The sequence below is a fragment of the Dendrobates tinctorius genome, unplaced genomic scaffold (genome assembly GCF_039654945.1).
Source record: "Dendrobates tinctorius isolate UK_male_01 unplaced genomic scaffold, ASM3965494v1 ptg000104l, whole genome shotgun sequence".
NCBI lineage: Eukaryota > Metazoa > Chordata > Amphibia > Anura > Dendrobatidae > Dendrobates > Dendrobates tinctorius.
In genome coordinates, this window is record NW_027361772.1 from 15,120,338 (window position 1) to 15,145,003 (window position 24,666).

Consider the following 24,666-nt stretch of genomic DNA (forward strand, 5'->3'; position numbering starts at 1 on the left):
CTCTGTATTTTGTGTGTTGTTACGATTTACTGTATTTTGCGGACTATAAGATGCACCCCAAATTTTGGAGTGGAAAATAGGGAATTTTTTTAATCAAATGGCAGTGCATCTTATTGTCTGATTTAATGGTCGCTTACTGACGGAGAGGGCGGCGGTGGTGGATTGGGGTCACAGGAGGCAGGGTCGCTGCATCAGGAAGCCGGCCCGGCAGAAGTGGGGTGATACTGCGGGCCCCAGGCTGGGATGAGGGGTTGTCCAGAGGCTGCAGGCCTGAGCTCTCATAAAATGTCGGCATCGGTGAGTGGAGTCCCCTTTCCTGTTGATTTCCTTGAAATGGGTTGCAGGAAAAAGTCAGTCGGAAGCGGCGCATGCATCGGTTGAGAGCTTGTCTCCCGCCGCTGGCCTCCCGAAGCAGCAACTTCAGGAGGCCAGCGGCGGCATGTCATGAAGGGGTTAATATATTGGGCCTCATTTATCAAAACAGTCTAAAAGAAAAAAAACAACTGTTTCAGTTGCCCATACAACCAATCAGAGCTCAGCTTTCGTTTTTCAAGAGCACAATAAGAAATGAAAGCTGAGTGCTGATTGCGTACAGGTAGTCCTATAGACAATGAATGGTATGGTGACACACAGCACTCTATTCTGAGCACCGTTCTTAGGATTAGTGGAGGTCTCCACAATAGGACCACCGGCGATCAGTAAACAATAACTTATGAAGATGAAAAATAAAATGAAAAACAGATTTTTGCAGTATATAAAAAAATATATATTTATAAGTAAAAAGATCAAGGGAGGCGGTGATTTTTTTTTTTTTTTTTTTAAGTTTGTATATCGCATTCCTTTGACGGTGAAATACTTTTTTTTAGGCATGGATTGATTAAAAATAACAAGCAAGGTCTGTGTTGTTGTTCCCTTCTCCTGTCCATTTTTCACTGTTCAGGACTAGACACGTCGTCGCTCGGGGGCCCAGCGGCTAGGCGTGTAGTTGCGCTGGGGCCCAGCGGCTAGGCGCGGAGTTGCGCGGCGGCCCAGCGGCTAGGCGCGGCGTTTCGCGGGGCCCCGGCGGCTAGGCGCAGCGGGGCCCCGGCGGCTAGGCGCGGCGTTGCGTGGGGCCCCGGCGGCTAGGCGCAGCGGGGCCCCGGCGGCTAGGCGCGGCGTTGCGTGGGGCCCCGGCGGCTAGGCGCAGCGGGGCCCCGGCGGCTAGGCGCGGTGTTGCGCGGGGCCCCGGCGGCTAGGCGCGGCGTTGCGCGGGGCCCCGGCGGCTAGGCGCGACGTGGCGCAGTCTAATAGTTGTAAGAGGCACCTAGGAAGCCGGGCGCAGAATTGAAGACTGTCCTAGTCCGACTGTCGCTAAGGACTGGACGCTGGACCAGGGCTGCACAAATCTTTTTCTCATCCCTAATTAATATTTTTATTATATTCTTCTTTTGTTTGTTAGTATATGCTGTTACTATTCTATTTACAAGTCTCCTATCTTTTTCCTTTGCAGGTGGTGGTGGTAAAAGGAAAGGGAGGAGTAAAAAATGGAAGGAAATTCTAAAGTTTCCACATATCAGCCAGTGTGAAGAATTACGCAAACAGCTGGGTGAGTAGATGCACTCCTCTTGTAGGGATATACTAAGAAGGGCACGTGCGCCTCCCCTGGCTGGGGTGGTGGCAGTGATTATGGTATTATTGGGCTGGGTTGCTGCTGCTGGATCCCTTGGACCTAGATTGCAATAAAGGCCATATTTGGGTCCAGGCCTAAGCAGAAGACCAAGTTTAGGCAGTAGGTACCAAATTTTACTATTGAAGTTTAAGAGGAAATCACCTGCATATGAAATGCCACCAAGGACATTTAGAATAGCCATTGCTGTGCCGGACAATAAGGCCAGTGTCACACTTGCAAGTGTGATGCGAGAAACTCGCCCATCAATACTTGGCACTGCCGCCGGGACTCGTGACCGGAGTGTGCGGCTGCATGTCTCTCTATGCAGCTGAACGCTCTGGTTCGAACCGCCGGCGGCAGTGCCAGGTATTGATGCGAGAGACTCACTCTCAAGGGTGACCCTGGCCTAACGCTGAAAGGAAATCTGGTCACCGGACTCGTCCTGATGACAAGTTCCCTTTAAAGTGTAGGCTTCCCTCATTTTACAGCTTATTCACACACCATACAACATTTCCAAGGAACGTTGCAAATATACAGTGGGGCAAAAAAGTATTTAGTCAGTCAGCAATAGTGCAAGTTCCACCACTTAAAAAGATGAGAGGCGTCTGTAATTTACATCATAGGTAGACCTCAACTATGGGAGACAAACTGAGAAAAAAAAATCCAGAAAATCACATTGTCTGTTTTTTTTTCATTTTATTTGCATATTATGGTGGAAAATAAGTATTTGGTCAGAAACAAAATTTCATCTCAATACTTTGTGATATATCCTTTGTTGGCAATGACAGAGGTCAAACGTTTTCTGTAAGTCTTCACAAGGTTGCCACACACTGTTGTTGGTATGTTGGCCCATTCCTCCATGCAGATCTCCTCTAGAGCAGTGATGTTTTTGGCTTTTCGCTTGGCAACACGGACTTTCAACTCCCTCCAAAGGTTTTCTATAGGGTTGAGATCTGGAGACTGGCTAGGCCACTCCAGGACCTTGAAATGCTTCTTACGAAGCCACTCCTTCGTTGCCCTGGCGGTGTGCTTTGGATCATTGTCATGTTGAAAGACCCAGCCACGTTTCATCATCAATGCCCTTGCTGATGGAAGGAGGTTTGCACTCAAAATCTCACGATACATGGCCCCATTCATTCTTTCATGTACCCGGATCAGTCGTCCTGGCCCCTTTGCAGAGAAACAGCCCCAAAGCATGATGTTTCCACCACCATGCTTTACAGTAGGTATGGTGTTTGATGGATGCAACTCAGTATTCTTTTTCCTCCAAACACGACAAGTTTCGTTTCTACCAAACAGTTCCAGTTTGGTTTCATCAGACCATAGGACATTCTCCCAAAACTCCTCTGGATCATCCAAATGCTCTCTAGCAAACTTCAGACGGGCCCGGACATGTACAGGCTTAAGCAGTGGGACACGTCTGGCACTGCAGGATCTGAGTCCATGGTGGCGTAGTGTGTTACTTATGGTAGGCCTTGTTACATTGGTCCCAGCTCTCTGCAGTTCATTCACTAGGTCCCCCCGCGTGGTTCTGGGATTTTTGCTCACCGTTCTTGTGATCATTCTGACCCCACGGGGTGGGATTTTGCGTGGAGCACCAGATCGAGGGAGATTATCAGTGGTCTTGTATGTCTTCCATTTTCTAATTATTGCTCCGACAGTTGATTTCTTCACTCCAAGCTGGTTGGCTATTGCAGATTCAGTCTTCCCAGCCTGGTGCAGGGCTACAATTTTGTTTCTGGTGTCCTTTGACAGCTCTTTGGTCTTCACCATAGTGGAGTTTGGAGTCAGACTGTTTGAGGGTGTGCACAGGTGTCTTTTTATACTGATAACAAGTTTAAACAGGTGCCATTACTACAGGTAATGAGTGGAGGAAAGAGGAGACTCTTAAAGAAGAAGTTACAGGTCTGTGAGAGCCAGAAATCTTGATTGCTTGTTTCTGACCAAATACTTATTTTCCACCATAATATGCAAATAAAAGGAAAAAAAAACAGACAATGTGATTTTCTGGATTTTTTTTTTCTCAGTTTGTCTCCCATAGTTGAGGTCTACCTATGATGTAAATTATAGACGCCTCTCATCTTTTTAAGTGGTGGAACTTGCACTATTGCTGACTGACTAAATACTTTTTTGCCCCACTGTATTTAAAAAAAAATATATATTAACCTTGTACAGCCTGCGTAATAGTCTGCAGAGACATTTACAGTTTAGGTGGTTGTGCTTGGAAACTGTCAGTAAGCTTGTTGTGCAAAAAGGGCCAAGCTGGGCACCCAGAATTTAGTGTTTGTTTTTTTTCTATGTTACTGTCTAACTACACTAAGGTCCCGATTCATCATTTGCACTGTCATTTTTCTTTTTATGTTTTGGCTTACTTCTCCTAAATTGCCCAATTTGTTTATTAGTTTGGTGCAAAATAAAAAAGAAACCTCTTTATTTTTTACTTTAACCAGTTTCTGTTTTTTTTTATCATTAAAAGTCTCATTCCTTAAAAAAAAAAAAAGTCTAAAAAATGTGCCAAATTTGAAAACTCTGCCAGAACCTTACTCCAGGAAAGGACGGAGTGAGATACTCCCCCGAAAAGTGACATTTGGTAAAAGTGGCATTTTATGAATCTGTCTAAAAAAATCTAGAAGAGCGAAACTACTGAAAAAAAAAAAAAAAGACTCAAAATACAAAAGACAATAAAAAAGGAGCAAATTACTCAAGAAGATTGGAGAAACGACAGTGATGAATCCGGAGCCTTTGTGTTTACAGTACAGTTTATCAGTAGACTATCGGCTTCACACGTCCTCGGCCGCCAGTGTCGAGTACGACCCGGTGGCTGCGGGTCTACAGACACAAACTCAGCAACCTGAATTATGAGACTTGCTGCCACTGGTCCATACTCATGTCTGTGGTACGTGACTGCTGTGGAGGCCGAACCAATAGGCTGAAATTAATTCTGTCAATATTAACATATTAAATATAATTATTTTATATAAATATTGTATGAGAAGAATTAAGTATGCTGACATCACCCTAAATACCTGTAAAGATCTCAGGTTGTGGGTTGTGATAATCACCTTGCCATGTTAGCAATGCTGCTGTTTTTTATTCTATTCATCCATGGTCTTACAGCGATTCCAGGTAGATGGTCACAATGCAATGTCCCCGGTCCACAAGATCCCATCCTGGGGCCAGTAGTTCACTGCCCCCGTACCAACTTGTGGTTGGCCCACAGCTCTTGTATCTCCCGCCAGCGTATTCTGTAGTCACAGTCCATGCTCCATACCACGACCGTAGCACGTTTCTCCCGCTCCAGCTGACAACAATCCTTAAGATAGTTACTCACTTCAAGACAATATATATCATGAAGATGTATTAAGCTCTTCCTGCAACAAATCTCCTTAGGTGATCCATATAGGAGCACCAGGACCTCATCGACATATTCTCGCCCCTTGGCATCACTGCAGCAGCTCCCTCACTAAACATGTGGCTTATCATTCTCCCTCCCTGGGATCATCCCCCTGAATGGCAGAATTGTTCACACCCTCCCCCCTCCAAAGCTAACTGTGCATTCGTGGAGGTATTTTCCGCAGGCCGAGCCCCATCACCTGGGACTGCATGCGAGACCCCTTGTGGTGACTGCTCCACTGGGTATACTAACCCCATCCACACAATGGGAGTAGTAGCTTGGAGAACAATGGATTGAGGCCCCTGAGACACTGAGGAGAGTAATGGAATAATTGTGTCACCTGATTACCAATGTTGGGTCTGGCCTTATGTATGCATAAGATCCAGCCTGCACGTCTTCCTCTGCTTACTGTCACTGAATGGAAACATTGATTCCTGAGGCTGAACTGATGAGCAAGCAAATCTCTAATAAAACACAATAAGATTGACGTAACCGGTGCTCTGTGCTGGAAAAAGCCTGCAGCCCTTAGAGCCGCGGATTCCGCTCTACATGCATTGATCCAATAATCTTTAGAACAGGGCCATCTCATCACAATACTGTTTGAGCACGCACACAGCCCCTTGTATGCCGTTAGATCCCCCACATAGCCTCCCTATATGCAACACGAACCCCACATAGTCTCCCTATGTACATCATGAGCTCCACATAGCCTTCCTATATACAGCACCATCCCCACATAGCCTCCCCATGCTCCGCACGAGACCCCCCCCATAGCCTCCCCATTCCCAGCACGAGAACCCCATAACCTCCCTATGTCCAGCCAAACATTCCATACACACAAAACAACGAGCACCGCATTCTCACCTTGCTCCCGTTCCCCCGGTGCTCTGCTCCTGTCTCCGGTGCTCTGACTCTCCGCAGTGCACAGCTGACGTGATGAAATGACCTAATCGCGTCAGCTGTTTCACACGCTGATTGATGGAAGAAGGGGTCGGCTGCCCTTCCTCCACCAGTGCATTCACCGCTGTCTTGCATCCTGAGGATGCTGACAACAATGACAGCGGGGGAGGGCACGGTGCAGCCTGTGGGCCTAGTGTTTTCAGCCCCTTGGCTGTATCAGTCCGCGGGCCGAACTTTGCTCAGGTATGGCCTTAGGATTAATGTTGAACAAATGAAAAAAAATACCGAAAGCAAGGTCCAAACAGACTTGAAGAAAAGATGGTTCTTAGAAAAGTACAAAGACTTTATTGGGCAAATATGGTAAAAAGTGGCACTACAAGCGAAAGAGTACCCGCACTCATCTATATAACGATTGACAATATGTAATATTCAAAAGACAATAAGACACCGGCGCACTCATCTCTGATCATCCAGGAACCTTTCATATATTGTACCCGTTTGTCTCTCTATGGTTACCTAAACATGGCAACGTGGAGCATTGCTTCTTCTACTCCAGGGTTGCAGCTATTACTCTATAGTGATTTTTTTTCCTCTCAATTTGCCTCTTTTACATTTTCACCTATATTACAGCCTGAAGCTTATACCGTCACATGGTGCCAGGGTCCATTAACCCACTCTACCTTTCCGTTGCAGGCACTCTCATTTGGCTGCTGGCTACTTATCCATTTATTTCCATTCTACCTAGAGACATACGATGCCACATACTATTACTCTGTGTATCTCCATTTCTTCATCCACTATACCTTAATGTGTTTGACTATGGATACTTTATCCATACCACAGGCGATGTATATGATTGACCTTCTATATCGCTTTCAAGGTCTTTTATTGATTATCTTTTGAATATTACATATTGTCAATGGTTGTATACATGAGTGCGGGTGCTCTTTTGCTTGTATTGCCTCTTTTTACCATAGTAAAGCCTTTTTACTTTTTTAAGAACAGTCTTTTCTTCAATTCTGTTTGGACCTTGCGTTCAGTATTCTTCTCCTTTGTTCACTTATCCTGATCCGAATGGTCTGCCATTTATATGTCCATTATCAAGTATATACTGTATGTTTTATGTATTTTACTGGCTATTAGCCATTTAAATAGAGGTATACAATACAGTGGGGGAAATAATTATTTGATCCCTTGCTGATTTTGTAAGTTTGCCCACTGACAAAGCCATGAACAGTCTATAATTTTAAGGGTAGGTTAATTTTAACATCGGGAAAATCACATTGTATAAATCATTTAAATTTATTTGTATTTTGCAGTGAGAAATAAGTATTTGATTCCCTACCAACAATTAAGAGTTCTGGCTCCTACAGACTAGCTAGATGCTCCTAATAAACTCATTACCTGCATTAAAGTCTTACGTAGTCACCTTTATAAAGACTCCTGTCCACAGACTCAATTAATCAGTCAGACAGATGCTAACCTCTACAACATGGGCAGGACAAAAGAGCTTTATAAGGATGTCAGGGACAATATCATAGACCTGCACAAAGCTGGAATGAGCTACAAAACCATAGGTAAGACGCTGGGCGAGAAGGAGACAACTGTTGGTGCAATAGTAAGAAAATGGAAGAAGTACAAAATGACTGTCAGTCGACATTGATCTGGGGCACCAAGCAAAATCTAACCTTGTGGGGTATCCTTGATCATGAGGAAGGTGGGAAATCAGCCTTAAACTACACAGGGGAACTTGTTAATGATCTCAAAGCAGCTGGGACCACAGTCACCAAGAAAACCATCGGTAACACATTACGCTGTAAAGGTCTAAAATCCTGCAGTTGCCGCAAGGTCCCCCTGCTCAAGAAGGCACATGTGCAGGCCCGTCTGAAGTTTGCCAATGAACACCTGGATGATTCTGTGAGTGATTGGGAGAAGATGCTGTGGTCACATGAGACAAAAATTGATCTCTTTGGCATTAACTCAACTTGCTGTGTTTGGAGGAAGAGAAATGCTGCCTATGACCAAAAGAACACTGTCCCCACTGTCAAGCAATGAGGTGGAAACATTATGTTTTGGGGTATTTCTCTGCTATGGGCATAGGACTACTTCACCACATCAGTGGGAGAATGGATGGAACCATGTACCGTAAAATCCTGAGTGACAACCTCCTTCCCTCCGCCAGGACATTAAAAATGGGTCGTGGCTGGGTCTTCCGGCAAGACAATGACCCGAAACATACAGCCAAGGGAACAAAGGAATAGCTCAAAAAGAAGCACATTAAGGTCATGGAGTGGCCTAGCCAGTCTCCAGACCTTAATCCCATAGAAAACTTATGGAGGGAGTTGAAGCTTCGATTTGCCAAGTGACAGCCTCAAAATATTAATGATTTAGAGATGATCTGCAAAGAGGAGTGGACCAAAATTCCTCCTGACTTGTGCGCAAACCTCAGCATCAACTACAAAAAACGTCTGACTGCTGTGCTTGCCAACAAGGGTTTTACCACCAAGTATTAAGTCTTGTTTGCCAGAGGGATCAAATACTTATTTCTCACTGCAAAATGCAAATACATTTAATTTATACAATGTGATTTTCTGGATTTTATTTTTGATATTCTATCTCTCAATGTTAAAATTAACCTACGCTTAAAATTGTAGACTGTTCATGTCTTTTGTCAGTGGGCAAACTTACAAAATCAGCAAGCGATCAAATACTTATAGTATTTCCCCCACTGTATATACAATTGCTACGCTCAGTGTGTGCTTTCCTCTAGATTAATGTTGATTGGGTTCAACTTCTGACTAGCTTCTGTGATGGGTGATTGGTTGATCCAGAGAACTAGTCTGATTGCCATATGTGGTGTCGGGAAAGACCTTTTTCTTAATATGCTTAATATGTGGCAATTCGCTTCTGCCTCATGGGATTTTTGTGTTCCTCTGGATCAACATATTGGGTTATAAGTTGACCTCAATGGACTTGTCTACCTTCACCCTTTAAAATCTATGAAACTTATGGCTGTACAGTGGGTATGGAAAGTATTCAGAGCCCTTTAATTTTTTCACTCTTTGTTTCATTGCAGCCATTTGGTAAATTCAAAAAAGATCATTTTTTTTCTCATTAATGTACACTCTGCACCCTATCTTGACTGAAAAAAAACAAATGTAGAAATTTTTGCAAATTTACTAAAAAAGAAAAACTGAAATATCCCATGGTCATAAGTATTCAGACCCTTTGTTCAGTATTGAGTAGATGCACCCTTTTGTGCTAGGACAGCCACGAGTCGTCTTGGGAATGATGCAACAAGTTTTTCACACCTGGATTTGGGGATCCTCTGCCATTCTTCCTTGCAGATCCTCTCCAGTTCCATCAGGCTGGATGGTGAACGTTGGTGGACAGCCATTTTCAGGTCTCTCCAGAGATGCTCAATTGGGTTTAGGTCAGGGCTCTGGCTGGGCCAGTCAAGAATGGTCACAGAGTTGTTCTGAAGCCACTCCTTTGTTATTTTAGCTGTGTGCTTAGGGTCATTGTCTTGTTGGAAGGTGAACCTTCGGCCAAGTCTGAGGTCCAGAGCACTCTGGAAGAGGTTTTCATCCAGGATATCTCTGTACTTGGCCGCATTCATGTTTCCTTCTATTGCAACCAGTCGTCCTGTTCCTGCAGCTGAAAAACACCTCCATAGCATGATGCTGCCACCACCATGTTTCACTGTTGGGATTGTATTGGGCAGGGGATGAGCAGTGCCTTGTTTTCACCACACATACCTCTTATGATTATCACCAGAAAGTTCTATCTTTGTCTCATCAGACCAGAGAATCTTATTTCTCACAGTCTAGGAGTCCTCCATGTGTTTTTTAGCAAACTGTATGTGGGCTTTCATATGTCTTGCACTGAGGAGAGGCTTCCTTCGGGCCACTCTGTCATAAAGGCCCGACTGGTGGAGGGCTGCAGTGATAGTTGACTTTGTGGAACCTTCTCCCATCTCCCTACTGCATCTGTGGAGCTCAGCCACAGTGATCTTGGGGTTCTTCTTTACCTCTCTCACCAAGGCTCTTCTCCCACGATTGCTCAGTTTGGCTGGACGGCCAGGTCTAGGAAGACTTCTGGTGGTCCCAAACTTCTTCCATTTAAGGATTATGGAGGCCACTGTCCTCTTAGGAACATTGAGTACTGCAGAAATTCTTTTGTAACCTTGGCCAGATCTGTGCCTTGTCACAATTCTGTCTCTGAGCTCCTTGGCCAGTTCCTTTGACCTCATGATTCTCATTTGGTCTGACATGCATTGTGAGCTGTGAGGTCGGTAGAGGTCGGTCTTCAGGTTCAAGTCCTATCAGTTTAATTAAACACAGCTGGACTCCAATGAAGGAGTAGAACCATCTCTAGGAGGATCACAAGCAAGGAAATGGACAGTATGTGACTTACATATGAGTGTCTGAGCAAAGGGTCTGAACACTTAAGACCATGTGATATTTCAGTTTTACTTTTTTAATAAATTTGCAAACAATTCTACATTTCTGTTTTTTTTTTTTTTTCTTCAGTCAACTATGCAGTTGTGTTTATTAGCCGATATAGTTTATTTATAAAATTCAAATGGCTGTCTTGGGATTGACTGAGTCCACTAGAGAGCAGAGCTCTAGTCTTAAAGGGGAACTGTCCTCATTACTTCCATATATCCGAGTAGGGTGTTTGGGTAAGGGTTGACTAAGGTGGAAACTGAAAGATTCACATGAAACCCAATACCTAAAAAGAAACTAATTTTATTTGAATCCTTTAAAATCATCAACACATGAAGACCTACGTCTACAACCAACAGATAACCGTGACAAAAAAATGTGGTACAGATTACCGAAAAATACCCTGTAGAGCCCTATTGCATCCCTTCCTAACTGCGGAGGTTGGCACCCAGGCGTGGAAGAAATGTGGCGCCCCCGGCTCACCTTCTGCTCTCCCTAGATCCTCACTAGAAGACCCTAGTTACAACAATGAACACAAAGAAAAACAAATGCAATGCCAACCAGTGCTCAAAGGTGATACCGTGGTGTCAGAAAGAGGGGAGAGTTATTATCAGTAATGGAACTAGGCTGGGGTGTCCCTTGTCACCTCTACTATTTGCATTAGCAATCGAGCCTCTTGCGGAAGCCATTAGATCATCCCCATCGATATCGGGAATTGATACTAGAAGGTCCTCCCATAAGATTAGTCTGTTTTGCAGATGACCTTTTCATATCGGTCACAAACCCAGTCAAATCTACTAATGTATTATTATCACTTCTAGAAAAGTTTAATAAAATGTCTTTCTTTAAGATTAATTCTCTCAAATCCAAAATTATGCCGTGTAACATGGCCCGGGAGGATGTAGAATGGGCCCTGCAAAGAACCAATTTCAAGTTAGAAGAAAAAAGCTTGCCCTATTTAGGAATTTCCATTACTTCCAACTTACGCTCTACGTATAGTGCCAGTAAATATTAAAACTCTCGAGACTAACCTCTCCAAAGATTTCTCACGTTTTAACTCTTTGGAGCTTACACTTCTGGGCAGGATACTGACAGCTAAATCTATTATTTTGCCAAAAATATTGTATATTTTCCGAGCCATTCCGTTAAAATTCCCTTTAAAGCTGATAGATAAGATACAAAACCTGATAAACCTGTTCATTTGGGAAAACAATAGATTAAGAATAGTCAGGAACACTCTTTTTCGTCAAAAAATCCATGGGGGCTTGGCTGTCCCAAACATTTGGGCATACCAACAAGCGTATCTAGTTAAACATAGTCACCAAAAGGATCATCCAGCATGGATGGATCTGGAATTGGCGCAAATTAACTATAGTTCATTACGAGATATTTTTTTTTTTAAATATATTCTTGTCTCTTCTCTGAAAAAGCATAGACATCCTATTTACAGTATGATGCGTGGAGGAAGTTTGCCAAACTTAAGAAAAATGATAATAGAGTTTCTATTCTTAACAACCTGCCTCTCAAAACAATCACAGTCATATATGATTGCCCAATACCAAATGCCTGGCCCAATCATAATATAAAGAGAATTGGAGATCTCTATGATGGCATATGTATCAAGTCTTTCTCTTCTCTTAGGGTACCGTTACACGTAGCGACACACCAACGATTCCGACAACGATACGATCTTACTAAGATCGTTTGTGCATCGCTAGTAAGCAGTCATACAGGCCGATCTTCATAACGACGCATCAGCGATGTCACTAACGACCACAGCGATCATTGGTACCGTGTCACACACTATAATAGCGATTCAGACTTTGAATAGGCGTCCTTCAGCGCTATCTATATGAGTTCGGAGTCGCCAACGAGGTCGCTCGGCGTTGATAAGGGGCGTCAAACACAGCGATGCATGCTGGTCAGCGTGACGCCAGCGATCAAAAAATCATCCTGAACGTTCGCGCACGATCAGCGACATCACAGCAGGGAGCCGGTCGTTTCCGCGTGTCACACTTAGCGAGATCGCTAGCGATGTCGCTGTTGCGTCACAAAATCGTTGTCGCTTCAGCGATATCGCTAGCGATCTCGCCGTGTGTAACTGGGGCTTTAAGGACAGCTTTCATTTGCCCTCGGGTGAATTCATGTCTTATTTGCTGATTAGAGATAACCTTCAGAAGTTAATAAGCAGTAGAAAGTTACATTTAGACGTGATCCTCTCATTAGTGGGCAACCCTGCTTTTGATAGTAGATGGACTCTAAGGCCTCTTTCACACATCAGTTTTTTGCCTTCAGGCGCGATCCGGCTTTTTTTTGTAAAACCGGATCTGGCAAAATGCAATGCCGGATCCGGTTTTTCCCCATTGACTTGCATTAGCGCCGGATCGTGCCGGATGGCATTGCGTTTCATCCGTTTTTTGCCGGATCCGGCAACTTGTCTCATTCCGGCGTCTGGAAAAAACGGCTACTGTAACGTTTTTTGTCTCCGGCGAAAAAGCCGGAAGCGCCGAGAGAGAGAGACATGGGGGGTTAACATTAGTGTCCAGGCAAGAGAATCTCTCTCTTGCTGGGCACTTGTGGGGTTAACCCCACAGAGAGATCTCTCTCTCTCACCCAGACACTGTGAGTGTTAACCCCACAAGTGCCCGGCGAGAGAGATCTCTCACAAGTGTCCGGGTGACAGAGAGAGATCTCTCTCTCTCGCCGGGCACTTGTGGGGTTAACATTCACAGAGTCCGGGCATGCGCTGTGGAAAAAGCCGGTCCGGCGCTGACAAAAAACGTTGCAGGGAACGTTTTTTGCAGATGCCGGACGGCTAATTTATGCCGTGTACGGCAACAACCGGACACGACGCATAACCATCCGGCACGATGCGGCGCCCATGAAAGCTTATGGGACAAAACCGGATCCGGTGCTGGATCCGGTTATTAAAAATTTCGCCGCATCGTGCCGGATGACAAAAACCGGATGTGTGAAAGAGGCCTTAGGCATATTTATCATTGTTTCAATATAGATACAGTGTTTTCAATGACCAGTTATATGAAAAAATGGGAGTTAGATCTTAGATCACCCATTTCTGAGGAGCAGTGGAAATATGCCTTTAGGATTTCCAACAGATATACAATTTCTATGGGACTACACGAGACTCGTATGAAGGTAGCGCTCCGGTGGTACTACTCACCTACGAGACTATCTCATATGAGTGTGGATACTTCTCCATTGTGTTGGAGAGGCTGCCATTGCAATGGAAATTTATTTCATATTTATTGGAGCTGCCCCAAGTTACATACACTCTGGTTACAGGTAAAGATGCGTGTCAACTCACTGTCCAAAACCTTTATCAATGTCACCCCCCGTATGGCGCTTTTATCCCTAGACCTAGAGGGTATTAGTCCGACAATCAAATTGGTGATGACGCACATATTCCTCACGGTAAAGAATCTTATAGCGCAGTGGTGGAAGGAGCCGGATGCTCCTATTTTCTTGGATATAGTTAACACACTACGTACCCATAGTATAATGGAGGAAAAAATAGCTATCAACGCAGGTTCATTGAATCACTATCATATGAAGTGGGCGGTGTGGAATACCAAATACATACACAGTACAGACCAAAAATTTGGACACACCTTCTCAATCAAAGCGTTTTCTTTATTTTCATGACTGTGAAAATTGTAGATTCACTCTGAAGGCATCAAAACTATGAATTAACACACATGGAATTATACAATTAACAAAAAAGTGTGAAACAACTGAAAATACTGTGTGTCTTATATTCTAGGTTCTTCAAAGTAGCCACCTTTTGCTTTGATTTCTGCTTTGCACACGCTTGGCATTCTCTTGATGAGCTTCAAGAGGTAGTCACCGGAAATGGTTTTCACTTCACAGGTGTGCCCTGTCAGGTTTAATAAGTGGGATTTCTTGCCTTATAAATGAGGTTGGGACCATCAGTTGTGTTGTGCAGAAGTCTGGTGGATACACAGGTGATAGTCCTACTGAATAGACTGTTAGAATTTGTATTATGGCAAGAAAAAAGCAGCTGAGTAAAGAAAAACGAGTGGCCATCAATGCTTTAAGAAATGAAGGTTAGTCAGTCAGAAAAATTGGGAAAACTTTGAAAGTGTCCCCAACTGCACTGGCAAAAACCATCAAGCGTTACAAAGAAACTGGCTCACATGAGGACCGCCCCAGGAAAGGAAGACCAAGAGTCACCTCTGCTGCGGAGGATAAGTTCATCCAAGTCACCAGCCTCAGAAATCGCAGGTTAACAGCAGCTCAGAATAGAGACCAGGTCAATGCCACACAGAGTTCTAGCAGCAGACACATCTCTACAACAACTGTTAAGAGGAGACTTTGTGCAGCAGGCCTTCATGGTAAAATAGCTGCTAGGAAACCACTGCTAAGGACAGGCCACAAGCAGAAGAGACTTGTTTGGGCTAAAGGACACAAGGAATGGACATTAGACCAGTGGAAATCTGTTCTTTGGTCTGATGAGTCCAAATTTGAGATCTTTGGTTCCAACCACCGTGTCTTTGTGCGACGCAGAAAAGGTGAACGGATGGACTCTACATGCCTGGTTCCCACCGTGAAGCATGGAGGAGGAGGTGTGATGGTGTGGGGGTGCTTTGCTGGTGACACTGTTGGGGATTTATTCAAAATTGAAGGCACACTGAACCAGCATGGCTACCACAGCATCTTGCAGCGGCATGCTATTCCATCCGGTTTGCGTTTAGTTGGACCATCATTTATTTTTCAACATTTTTCACAATGACCCCAAACACACCTCCAGGCTGTGTAAGGGCTATTTGACCAAGAAGGAGAGTGATGGGGTGCTACGCCAGATGACCTGGCCTCCACAGTCACCAGACCTGAACCCAATCGAGATGGTTTGGGGTGAGCTGGACCGCAGAGTGAAGGCAGAAGGATCAACAAGTGCTAGGCATCTCTGGGAACTCCTTCAAGACTGTTGGAAGACCATTTCCGGTGACTACCTCTTGAAGCCCCATCAAGAGAATGCCAAGAGTGTGCAAAGCAGTAATCAAAGCAAAAGGTGGCTACTTTGAAGAATCTAGAATATAAGACATATTTTCAGTTGTTTCACACTTTAATTATATAATTCCACATGTGTTAATTCATTGTTTTGATGCCTTCAGAATTAATCTACAATTTTCATAGTCATGAAAATAAAGAAAACTCTTTGAATGAGAAGGTGTGTCCAAACTTTGGTCTGTACCGTATACATGTACATGTATACAGTGTATTACATATTTACAATTTATTACAGTTTTTTGTGTTCTAAAGTTGTATTCCAATAAATATATATTATGTTCTATCTAAATGTCTTGATTATTGGATCATAGAAATGATTAAATGTCTGATGTTCACATTGTACTACAATACATTTTTCACTTAAATATAAGCAATATATGTGGGAGTCTGAGTCGGTGTAAGGGAAATTGAGGATTTGGAGTCGCAGGTTTGGCTTACCGACTCCACAGCCCTGATCCCTCACTTACCCTCAACACGGACCCTTCCAACCCTCTAACACCCAAAGTAGAGGAGGGATAGTGGAACGGGGCAAGGGTGAGGGGGTAAAGACCGCTCACAGCTGACAATCGGTATGATAATATGAAGAGTCTCATCCTTACATAAATATGATTGAATGGTGTGCAAAGAATGATAATAACAATAACCAAGGTGCTATAGTGCCACGTGTGAGCTATGGGTACCAGCCCAAATGAAAAATACAACCAAGGGCAGCGTTAAACATGCACAAATTTGCAATGTAAACAGGACATTTACCAAAAAAGCATATGGAGCAATAGAGCAAAAGTAACACCTGTATTAGTTAGCAGGTTGCAGTTTAATCTTAATTCTAATACACATTCAAGAGCAAAGACACATAGCTTCTTGTCTATACAAACATTTTAACCACTTAACGACCGCCGATACGCCTTTTAACGGCGGTAATTAAGGGTACTTAAACCACAGCGCTGTGAATTCACGGCGCTGTGGTGTAAGTAAATGGCGCCCCCCAGTGTCGGATTTTCTCCTGGGTCTCGGCTGCAAAGGGTAGCCGAGACCCCAGAGAACATGAATCAGGTCTGTTTTTGCCGACCCCGCTTTTGCGATCACCGTTATTAACCCTATAACGGCGACCGCAAAAAAAAAAAAATTCCGCGATTTTGCATTTAATTTCCCTTTCCTCTAATGTGATCGCACATCAGAGGAGAAAGAAAGGGTGTCCCCGATTTGCCCCCCCCTCCCCCCGGTACCTGTCCAGGGTCCCCTCCCGGTGGTCCTGCGTCCCGCCAGTGGGCGCCGCCATCTTGGATCCGGAGAAAATGGCGGGCACATGTGCAGTGCGCCCGCCCGGAATCTGCAGGCTCCGGTTGGCAGATTCCATTCATTCATTTTGATCACTATGATAAACTATCATAGTGATCAAAATAAAAAAAAATAGTAAATAACCTCCCCCCCCCATTTATCACCCCCTTAGTTAGGCAAACATAATGAAATAAAGAAATTTTTTTTTTTTTCATTTTTCGGTTAGGGTTAGGGCGGATTAGAGTTGGGATTAGGGATAGGAGTGTGTTGGGGTTAGGGTTGGGGCAAGAATTGAGGGGTTTCCACTATTTACCAACTTTGGGGGTCTAAAAATTGGGGGCTAAAAAATCACTTTTGTGAAAATAAAAGACTTTATTTTCACGGCTCTGCATTATAAACTTCTGTGAAGCACTTGGGGGTTCAAAGTGCTCACCACACATCTATATAAGCTCCTTGGGGGGTCTAGTTTCCAAAATGGGGTCTCTTGTGGGGGGTTTCCACTGTTTAGGCACATCAGGGGTTCTGCAAACGCAACATGACACCCGCAGACCATTCCATCAAAGTCTGCATTCCAAAATGGCACTCCTTCCCTTCCGAGCTCTCCCATGCGCCCAAACAGTGGTTTCCCCCCACATATGGGGTATCAGCGTACTCAGGACAAATTGCACAAAAACTTTTGTGGTCCAATTTCTCCTATTACGCTTAGGAAAATAAAAAATAGCGGGCTAAAAAATCATTTTTGAGGAAAAAAAAATTATTTTTAATTTTCACGGCTCTATGTTATAAACTTCTGTGAAGCACTTGAAGGTTCAAAGTGCTCACCACACATCTAGATAAGTTCCTTAAGGGGTCTAGTTTCCAAAATGGGGTCACTTGTAGGGAGTTTCCACTGTTTAGGCACATCAGGGGCTCTCCAAACGCAACATGGAGTCCGATCTCAATTCCAGCCAATTCTGCATTGAAAAAGTCAAACGGTGCTTCTTCCTTTGCGAGCTCTGCTGTGCGCTGAAAAAGTGGTTACCCCCACATATGGTGTATCGGTGTATTCAGGCGAAATTGCACAACAAATTTTGTGTTTCATTTTCTCTTTTAACACTTGTGAAAATAAAAAAAAATTGGTTCTGAAGTAAATTTTTTGCAAAAAAAAGTTAAATGTTAATTTTTTCCTTCCACATTGCTTTAGTTCCTGTGAAGCAAGTAAAGGGTTGTTAAACTTCTTGAATGTGGTTTTGAGCGCCTTGAGGGGTCTAGTTTTTAGAACGGTGTCACTTTTGGGTATTTTCTGTCATGTACACCCCTCAAAATGACTTTAAATATGATGTGGTCCCTAAAAAAAAAATGGTTTTGTAAATTTTGTTGTAAAAATGAGAAATCGCTGGTCAACTTTTAACCCTTATAACTTCCTAACAAAAAAAATGTTGCTTCCAAAATTGTGCTGATGTAAAGTAGACATGTGGGAAATGTTATTTATTAAGAAATTTATGTGACATATCTCTCCGAGGGCAAAAAAATTTAAAGTTTTAAAATTGCTAAATTTTCAAAATTTTCACCATATTTCCGTTTTTTTCATAAATAAGCACAAGACATATCGAAGAAATTTTACCACGATCATGAAGTACAATATGTCGTGAAAAAACAGTCTTAGAATCAACGGGATCCATTAAAGCGTTCCAGAGTTATAACCTCATAAACTGATAGTGGTCAGAATTGTAAAAATTGGCCCGGTCATTAAGCTGCAAACTGGCTCTGTCACAAAGGGGTTAAATAAAGCCCCTTGGCCAACTGCCCATGTGGTGGTTCCCCATTGAAACAGTACAAACTTATTGCAATATGCCCAGCAATATTCACACCATATAATCAATAAATATATCTTATCTGGGATCCAAAGAAGAAAATGCCTCAACACGTTTCCCTTTCATGATATAAGTTCATCAGGAGGCAAATGGTATACTCCATGACAAGGGGTGGTATACTCTAACGCTCTCGCACCCCTCCAATCGATTCTAAACTCTGCTGCCCGACTAATCCACTTATACCCCTGCTATTCCCCGGCCTCCCCCCTCTGTCAATCCCTGCACTGGCTCCCCATTACCCAGAGACTCCAGTTCAAAACCATGACATACAAAGCCATCCACAACCTGTCTCCTCCATAAATCTGTGACCTCGTCTCCCGGTACTTACCTGCACGCAACCTCCGATCCTCACAAGATCTCCTTCTGTACTCTCCTCTTATCTCCTCTTCCCACAATCACATACAAGACTTCTCCCGCGCATCCCCTCTACTCTGGAACTCTCTACCACAACATATCAGACTCTCACCTACCGTGGAAACCTTCAAAAGGAACCTGAAGACCTATCTCTTCCGACAAGCCTACAACCTGCCGATCCACCAAACCGCTGCATGACCAGCTCTACCCTCACCTACTGTATCCTCACCCATCCCTTGTAGATTGTGAGCCCTCGCGGGCAGGGTCCTCTCTCCTCCTGTACCAGTCGTGACTTGTATGTTTAAGATTATTGTACTTGTATTTATTATGTATACCCCTCCTCACATGTAAAGCGCCATGGAACAAATGGCGATATAATAATTTGTTTAGCGATGGAAATGGGTCAAGCAGATCATCCCTGTAGGCTGCAGAGACTCTTGCGTCCTCTTGCTCCCAAGAGACTTGGAAATATTTGTGTGGTCCTGGGAATCTGAAGCCCAAATGTTTTTTATTGTGTTTTTTCCCCTCTCACACTTATTAAATATTCCCTTGTTGTGCTTTGTACTGGCGTGTAGCCCAGGATCTATACATAGACATTTTTTTTTTCACCCAAAAGTACTATTTCTAAACTTGAAAACTAATTGTGTGCTGCTTGGAAGCAAAGAAGATGGACGGCAGATGAAGACCATCTGGTCGTCTAGTCTCCGCTCATATCTAAGAAATATTATACGTGGTACATCACTTACTGATGATTTTCCATCAACTTTTTTCAAAGTGTCTACTACTCGTTCTGAAGTAGATTCAGATTATGCCCCTTTGTTTTGTGCTTTGATTCTTGATTATATTCATTTATTTAAGATCCCCATTACAATTTTCAAGTTGCGTAACCCCATTCTGATGGTTTAGTTCCACCCCAAGCCTAGTGACCGGTTACCTTTTTTTTTTTTTTAAGCTGAACTCTTATGGCAAGGAGGTGGAATATGGTCAAGTAGGTGGGGCTTAGCAAAGTTAGTATTTTACTGCAAACATAGCATAGGGGAGAGGCTCCTGCTGAAGTCGGTTGTTTCACAGACATAGGACAATGAGGACAAGAAGGGAAGGACATGGCTCATCTCCAGGGACACAAAGATTTCTTTTTAGATTATCCACTTTAATTGTAATCATATGCTTACTTATAAACATTTTTTCTCTTTTTATTATAAAAATTGCCCACTCATGCCCTGCCAAGCACATAGTCACAAGATTTGGTTCAGTCTTATTAAAGGGGTTAGTAAAGAACTGTTATATTGATAGCCCATTTTTAGGAGTCTTAACATCAGAATACTAGTGCTGTGGTCCCCTAAGAGAGTGATGGCCCTGGGAAATTGCCCGGTTTTCAACCCCCTTCCCCTAATGCTGGCCATGCATGCCAGCCTGTCTTCTCTTTTTAGACTATTGCAGTTAAAGGACCTTTGATGACTTTGTGGTCTCATACTAGCCTGGCTACTCTTCAGTTCCTCTAGACTCCTGTTGTTTCAAGGACCTTTGGTTCTATTATAGTCACATGATTGTGATGTTACCAAAGGTTCTTATACAGTTTTAACCTCAGAACATAAATACCTGTAGCTCTGAGCATTTTCATCTCATTCGTGGCTGGGGTATCAGGTGTTGGACCCTCATGATGACCTATATTATGGGTAGGCCATCTATAGACCTGGACAACCTTATAAGACTAGTGACACTGGCAGCAGATGACCAGAATTGTTCTTTGTATAGTATATATTACGTTCTGATAATAAATGATGAAAATGGATTTCTGATATCCAGGAGTATTGGCAGATATTTTAATCACCATTAAGATGGTCTTACACGTTAGATGAATTTTGGCCAAACCCACCAGATTACGACAGGGTTGACCAGCTTTGTATTAAGATTTCAACGTGTCCGATCTTTTGTTCCGGCTGGAGATAAGCGCCTGCCCGGGGGGATGTCTTATTCTTCTCACTTCATTGAAAGAAACTTTTTTGGCTGGATCGACAAAATGTCTAATGTGTATGGTGGTCGCCCAATTCCTCCCTACGGCAGATATTGCGAAAAGGATAAGTATGTTGAATTATTGACATGCTCAATCATTTGGTCCCACATGAGAGGAACTGCCCAAAAAGTTTGGAAGCCACTTATTTTCTTCTCGCCATTGGAAAAAAACACGCATTTCTCGCTGGGTCCAACTTGCATGTTCATGTTGACGTCTTGAAGAATAGCTGCCAGCTGTCCATTAATAAAAATATTTTACAAAAGGCTCAGACTGCTTTAATAGAAGTGACAATATCCTTCACTGATTGTAGACAGCACTATTCCATCATTTGGCTCATCGGTTGGTCCCTCAAAATACTTCTGTCCTACCCAAACTAGATCTGAGTAGCTGGGACTATTTGGGTGCAATGGCAGAGGGCAAGATAACAATACGCTGTTACTTAGGCCATAGGGGATCTAACATAAGCACCATTTCCATGAGGCCACATTCACACGGTCAGTATTTTACATTTGTTATTTGTCAGCCAAAATCAGGAGAGGAACAATCCAGGGAAAAGTAGAATAGAAACCCGTCAGCACTTCTGTATTTATCACCCGCTCCTCATTTTGGCTTCTAAATACTGATGTAATATACTTTGTGGCCTAAGATCAGTTTCTGCGACTGCATTAAAAGTTCTCAACACTGGGGCAGACTGTCAACCCACACGCTTCCCTCTTCATACAGCACGGTCTGAAACATTCGTGACAGCCCAAAGACTGGACATTGATGAAAATGCACAAATTGATTATTCATATATTACATTCCACACACAAACACGCACATTATGCACATACATTCCACACACATTTACATACTACACACGTATATACACAGCGCACATACACCTTACACACTCCTATACACTTTTCACACTAGTGCAGCGGTATCCACACTGAGCAGTGATGAGGCAGTGACCCAGCAAAGTTTCAAGTAAAACGTGTTTTAATGTCCAACTCACAGAAATACACAGCACACGGTATCCTCCGGATCGCAGCCGGGAAACCAGACTGCCCACCCAGCTATGCCTGTCCCAGCATTCTGGTCGTATTAGTGGCCCCAAATGTAGTGACAGGGCTGTTGCCAGTTTTCAGACTGTTGCATACAATACATTTTAGACTTGATGAGACTGGTGGACTTACTGTGACATTTCATGTTGATAAGGCTGTATAATCATTATATTTAAACCTACCATCTGAACCATCACAAAGTGTTAATTTTAATTTTGGTGCAGGGGGGACAAACATTAATATAGGATTGTAGACTGAGTGGGGGGAGGCTCCTGCTGCAGCCAGTTGCCTTACAAACACGCAAGACGGTGATGAGGAAGGACTTATGAGGATGTTTCCGCCACATTTCTCATCTTACCTTGAACCCAACAATTTATTGCAAAGTTTTTAACTCCTTTTTCTTTTTTTTATTACTTCTTATAGACCGGGATTACACCAGCATTTGTGAAAAGCAGCCCATTGGATGCCTACTTTTTCGCCAATTCTGTGAAACAAGGAGACACCTTTTCAAAATCATCCTCTTCCTCGATGCAGTGGTAAGAAGGCAGTGGGCGTGATACAGGGCTCCCTTCTCAATTGGCACCCGCTACATTTACATTGTGGGGCTTTCGTTATAGATTTCTCCCCAAAATGTTTAAGGCAGTATAAGTAGTCATAAAAAAAATAGGTAACAAAAAAGTGGAAAATCCAGCAACCTAAAAATTCATTAAAACAAACCCATTATTTGTAGATTAAAACATGTTATCATAACGGTTGATGTGTTTCGAGCTTCACTAGCTAGTGCAGCTCGAAACACGTCGACCGTTGCGCTAACGTTTTTTAAACTTTACTTTTTCGTGTTTTAATTATTCAACAATAGCTACTCTTTACACAGCAAAAACCTGGTGACAGATTTAATCTGAAGACAACATGAAGTGGAGATTAAAACACAGAATTCAAAGATGTATCACATGTCAAGCTGTGTGCTGCTGTTTTCTTACACCAAAGGTTTTATCACCTGATTATCATTGCTGTTACTCGCTGGTGCTTGCTTGCAATTCCGACGCCTCCCCTTCTGTGATAAGCAGCTCACTGTTTGTAGACAATGTACACAGAAATCCTGGTGTGGGCGGGGCTAGCTTTCTCAGCTCCGCTGCATTGCTAAATCTAAAAACTCTAGTTTTGTCAGAATGGCTGCACCCAGGAAACTATGTAATACATTGTTGGATTCAGGATCTCTTTGCCTACATCATACTGCTTTAGATGAGGTAGAAAGGTAGAAACAATCTGCTGACAGATTCCCTTTAAGGGATTGGTGGACTGGGAGCTAAAGACCCAGACTCCCACAATTCAGAAGCATGTTATATAAATACATTTTACAAATGATGGTTACCCTTTTAAAATCTGTGTGGTGTTAAAATCTACATAAAAAAAAAATTCTACACTCACTGTGGCATAAAGCTGGGTTTGTGCCATCCAAACAATTGCTCTGTGCACATAGTCTACCATTGTTCTCGGCAGCACAGGACCCGTTTACACAGGATGATGTGCTGCTGAGAAGGATGATTTTTAAGCAAGCTAAAATATCATTTCACCCGACGGACGAGCGTTTTTTCGAATTTGTCAGGTGATCAGCAGCCAACAAGCGATGTTAAATGCACTTTAAAAGTCGGCGAATAGTCCTAGCCTTGAGAATATATTAATTCGGCTTGGGATCACCTATATATTTTTTCCTTTTCCTCAATAGTCAAATTATGAGTTGTCCTCAGATGAGAAGAGGAAAGAGACAGGAGAGGAAATCATAAATAGGTTCTTTACCTCAAAGGTAAGTCATCGCATCCTAACCTACCTCTGCCTCATATGTTTTATCCCTTTTTATTTTTTTTAAATGAAATGTTGCTGAATTCCATTTTGTCATTTTACATATAGAACTCTTAACAATTGCCTAGTCCAGAAGCCAGTATATGTAGTGGATTTTAGAGTACTTCCACCTAAAGTTGGGGTTGGGTGAGATTTACTGACACTTGCGTTTTGAAGCATCAGTATTACACTCTGCTCTGGAATAAGATGCACCACAACTTATTAAAATTCCCACAAGTTTTTGCACCAGAAATTAAATCTTTGGCAGCGATGAGCTCCATCAGACCCATAGACGGTGAGTGGGGCATCAGCGCCTCAATCCTGACCTCAGAGAGGAGCAATAGGGAATTGGGACCCTTCTTTTAGTGATTTTTGGGGGTCCTTTTTGACGGCCCAACAGCCATTAGATGGTGTGCGGTGTCTCAATGATCAGTCGGCTTCCGTATTGAAAGCCAGATTGGCAAAAAGAAATAAAGACTGTATGTTACTGCAGAAAGAGGTGGTGGGATCGCTCCCCACATGAGAGCATAGTGTGGGGTCAGCCGCTTAGGAAACGTGAAGTCCCCTGATTTACACAAATATTATGCTGTACAAAGCTTTGAAAAGTTGCAACTTTTTTGGGCCATGGGAGGCTGCATAAAAAAAATGAGATATTTGCGACATTTTCACCCAGCTCCAGCAAAGCGGGCAGAGCTGAGGTGGGATGGGGTGTGGGGATCCCCTTCTGTAAAATGCATGAAGAGCGGAGGCATTCCTTACCCCACAAATATTACTGCAGATCCTATATTTTGAGCATAGTGGAGTCACTTGGCTTCAATTCCTAAGATATGTTTTTTTCTTCCA

General features: G+C 43.2%; 1 protein-coding gene across 1 annotated transcript in view; it reads left to right on the top strand.

Annotated features, from left to right (window-relative positions):
• The window catches only part of LOC141100368 (G protein-coupled receptor kinase 5-like), a 118,151-nt gene that overhangs the window by 57,585 nt on the left and 35,900 nt on the right, over positions 1–24,666 (top strand). The window contains exons 2-4 of the mRNA XM_073588801.1: positions 1,490–1,585; positions 22,408–22,520; positions 23,711–23,788. Coding sequence (XP_073444902.1) covers positions 1,490–1,585; positions 22,408–22,520; positions 23,711–23,788 — 287 coding nt within the window. The remainder of the gene's footprint in view (positions 1–1,489; positions 1,586–22,407; positions 22,521–23,710; positions 23,789–24,666) is intronic.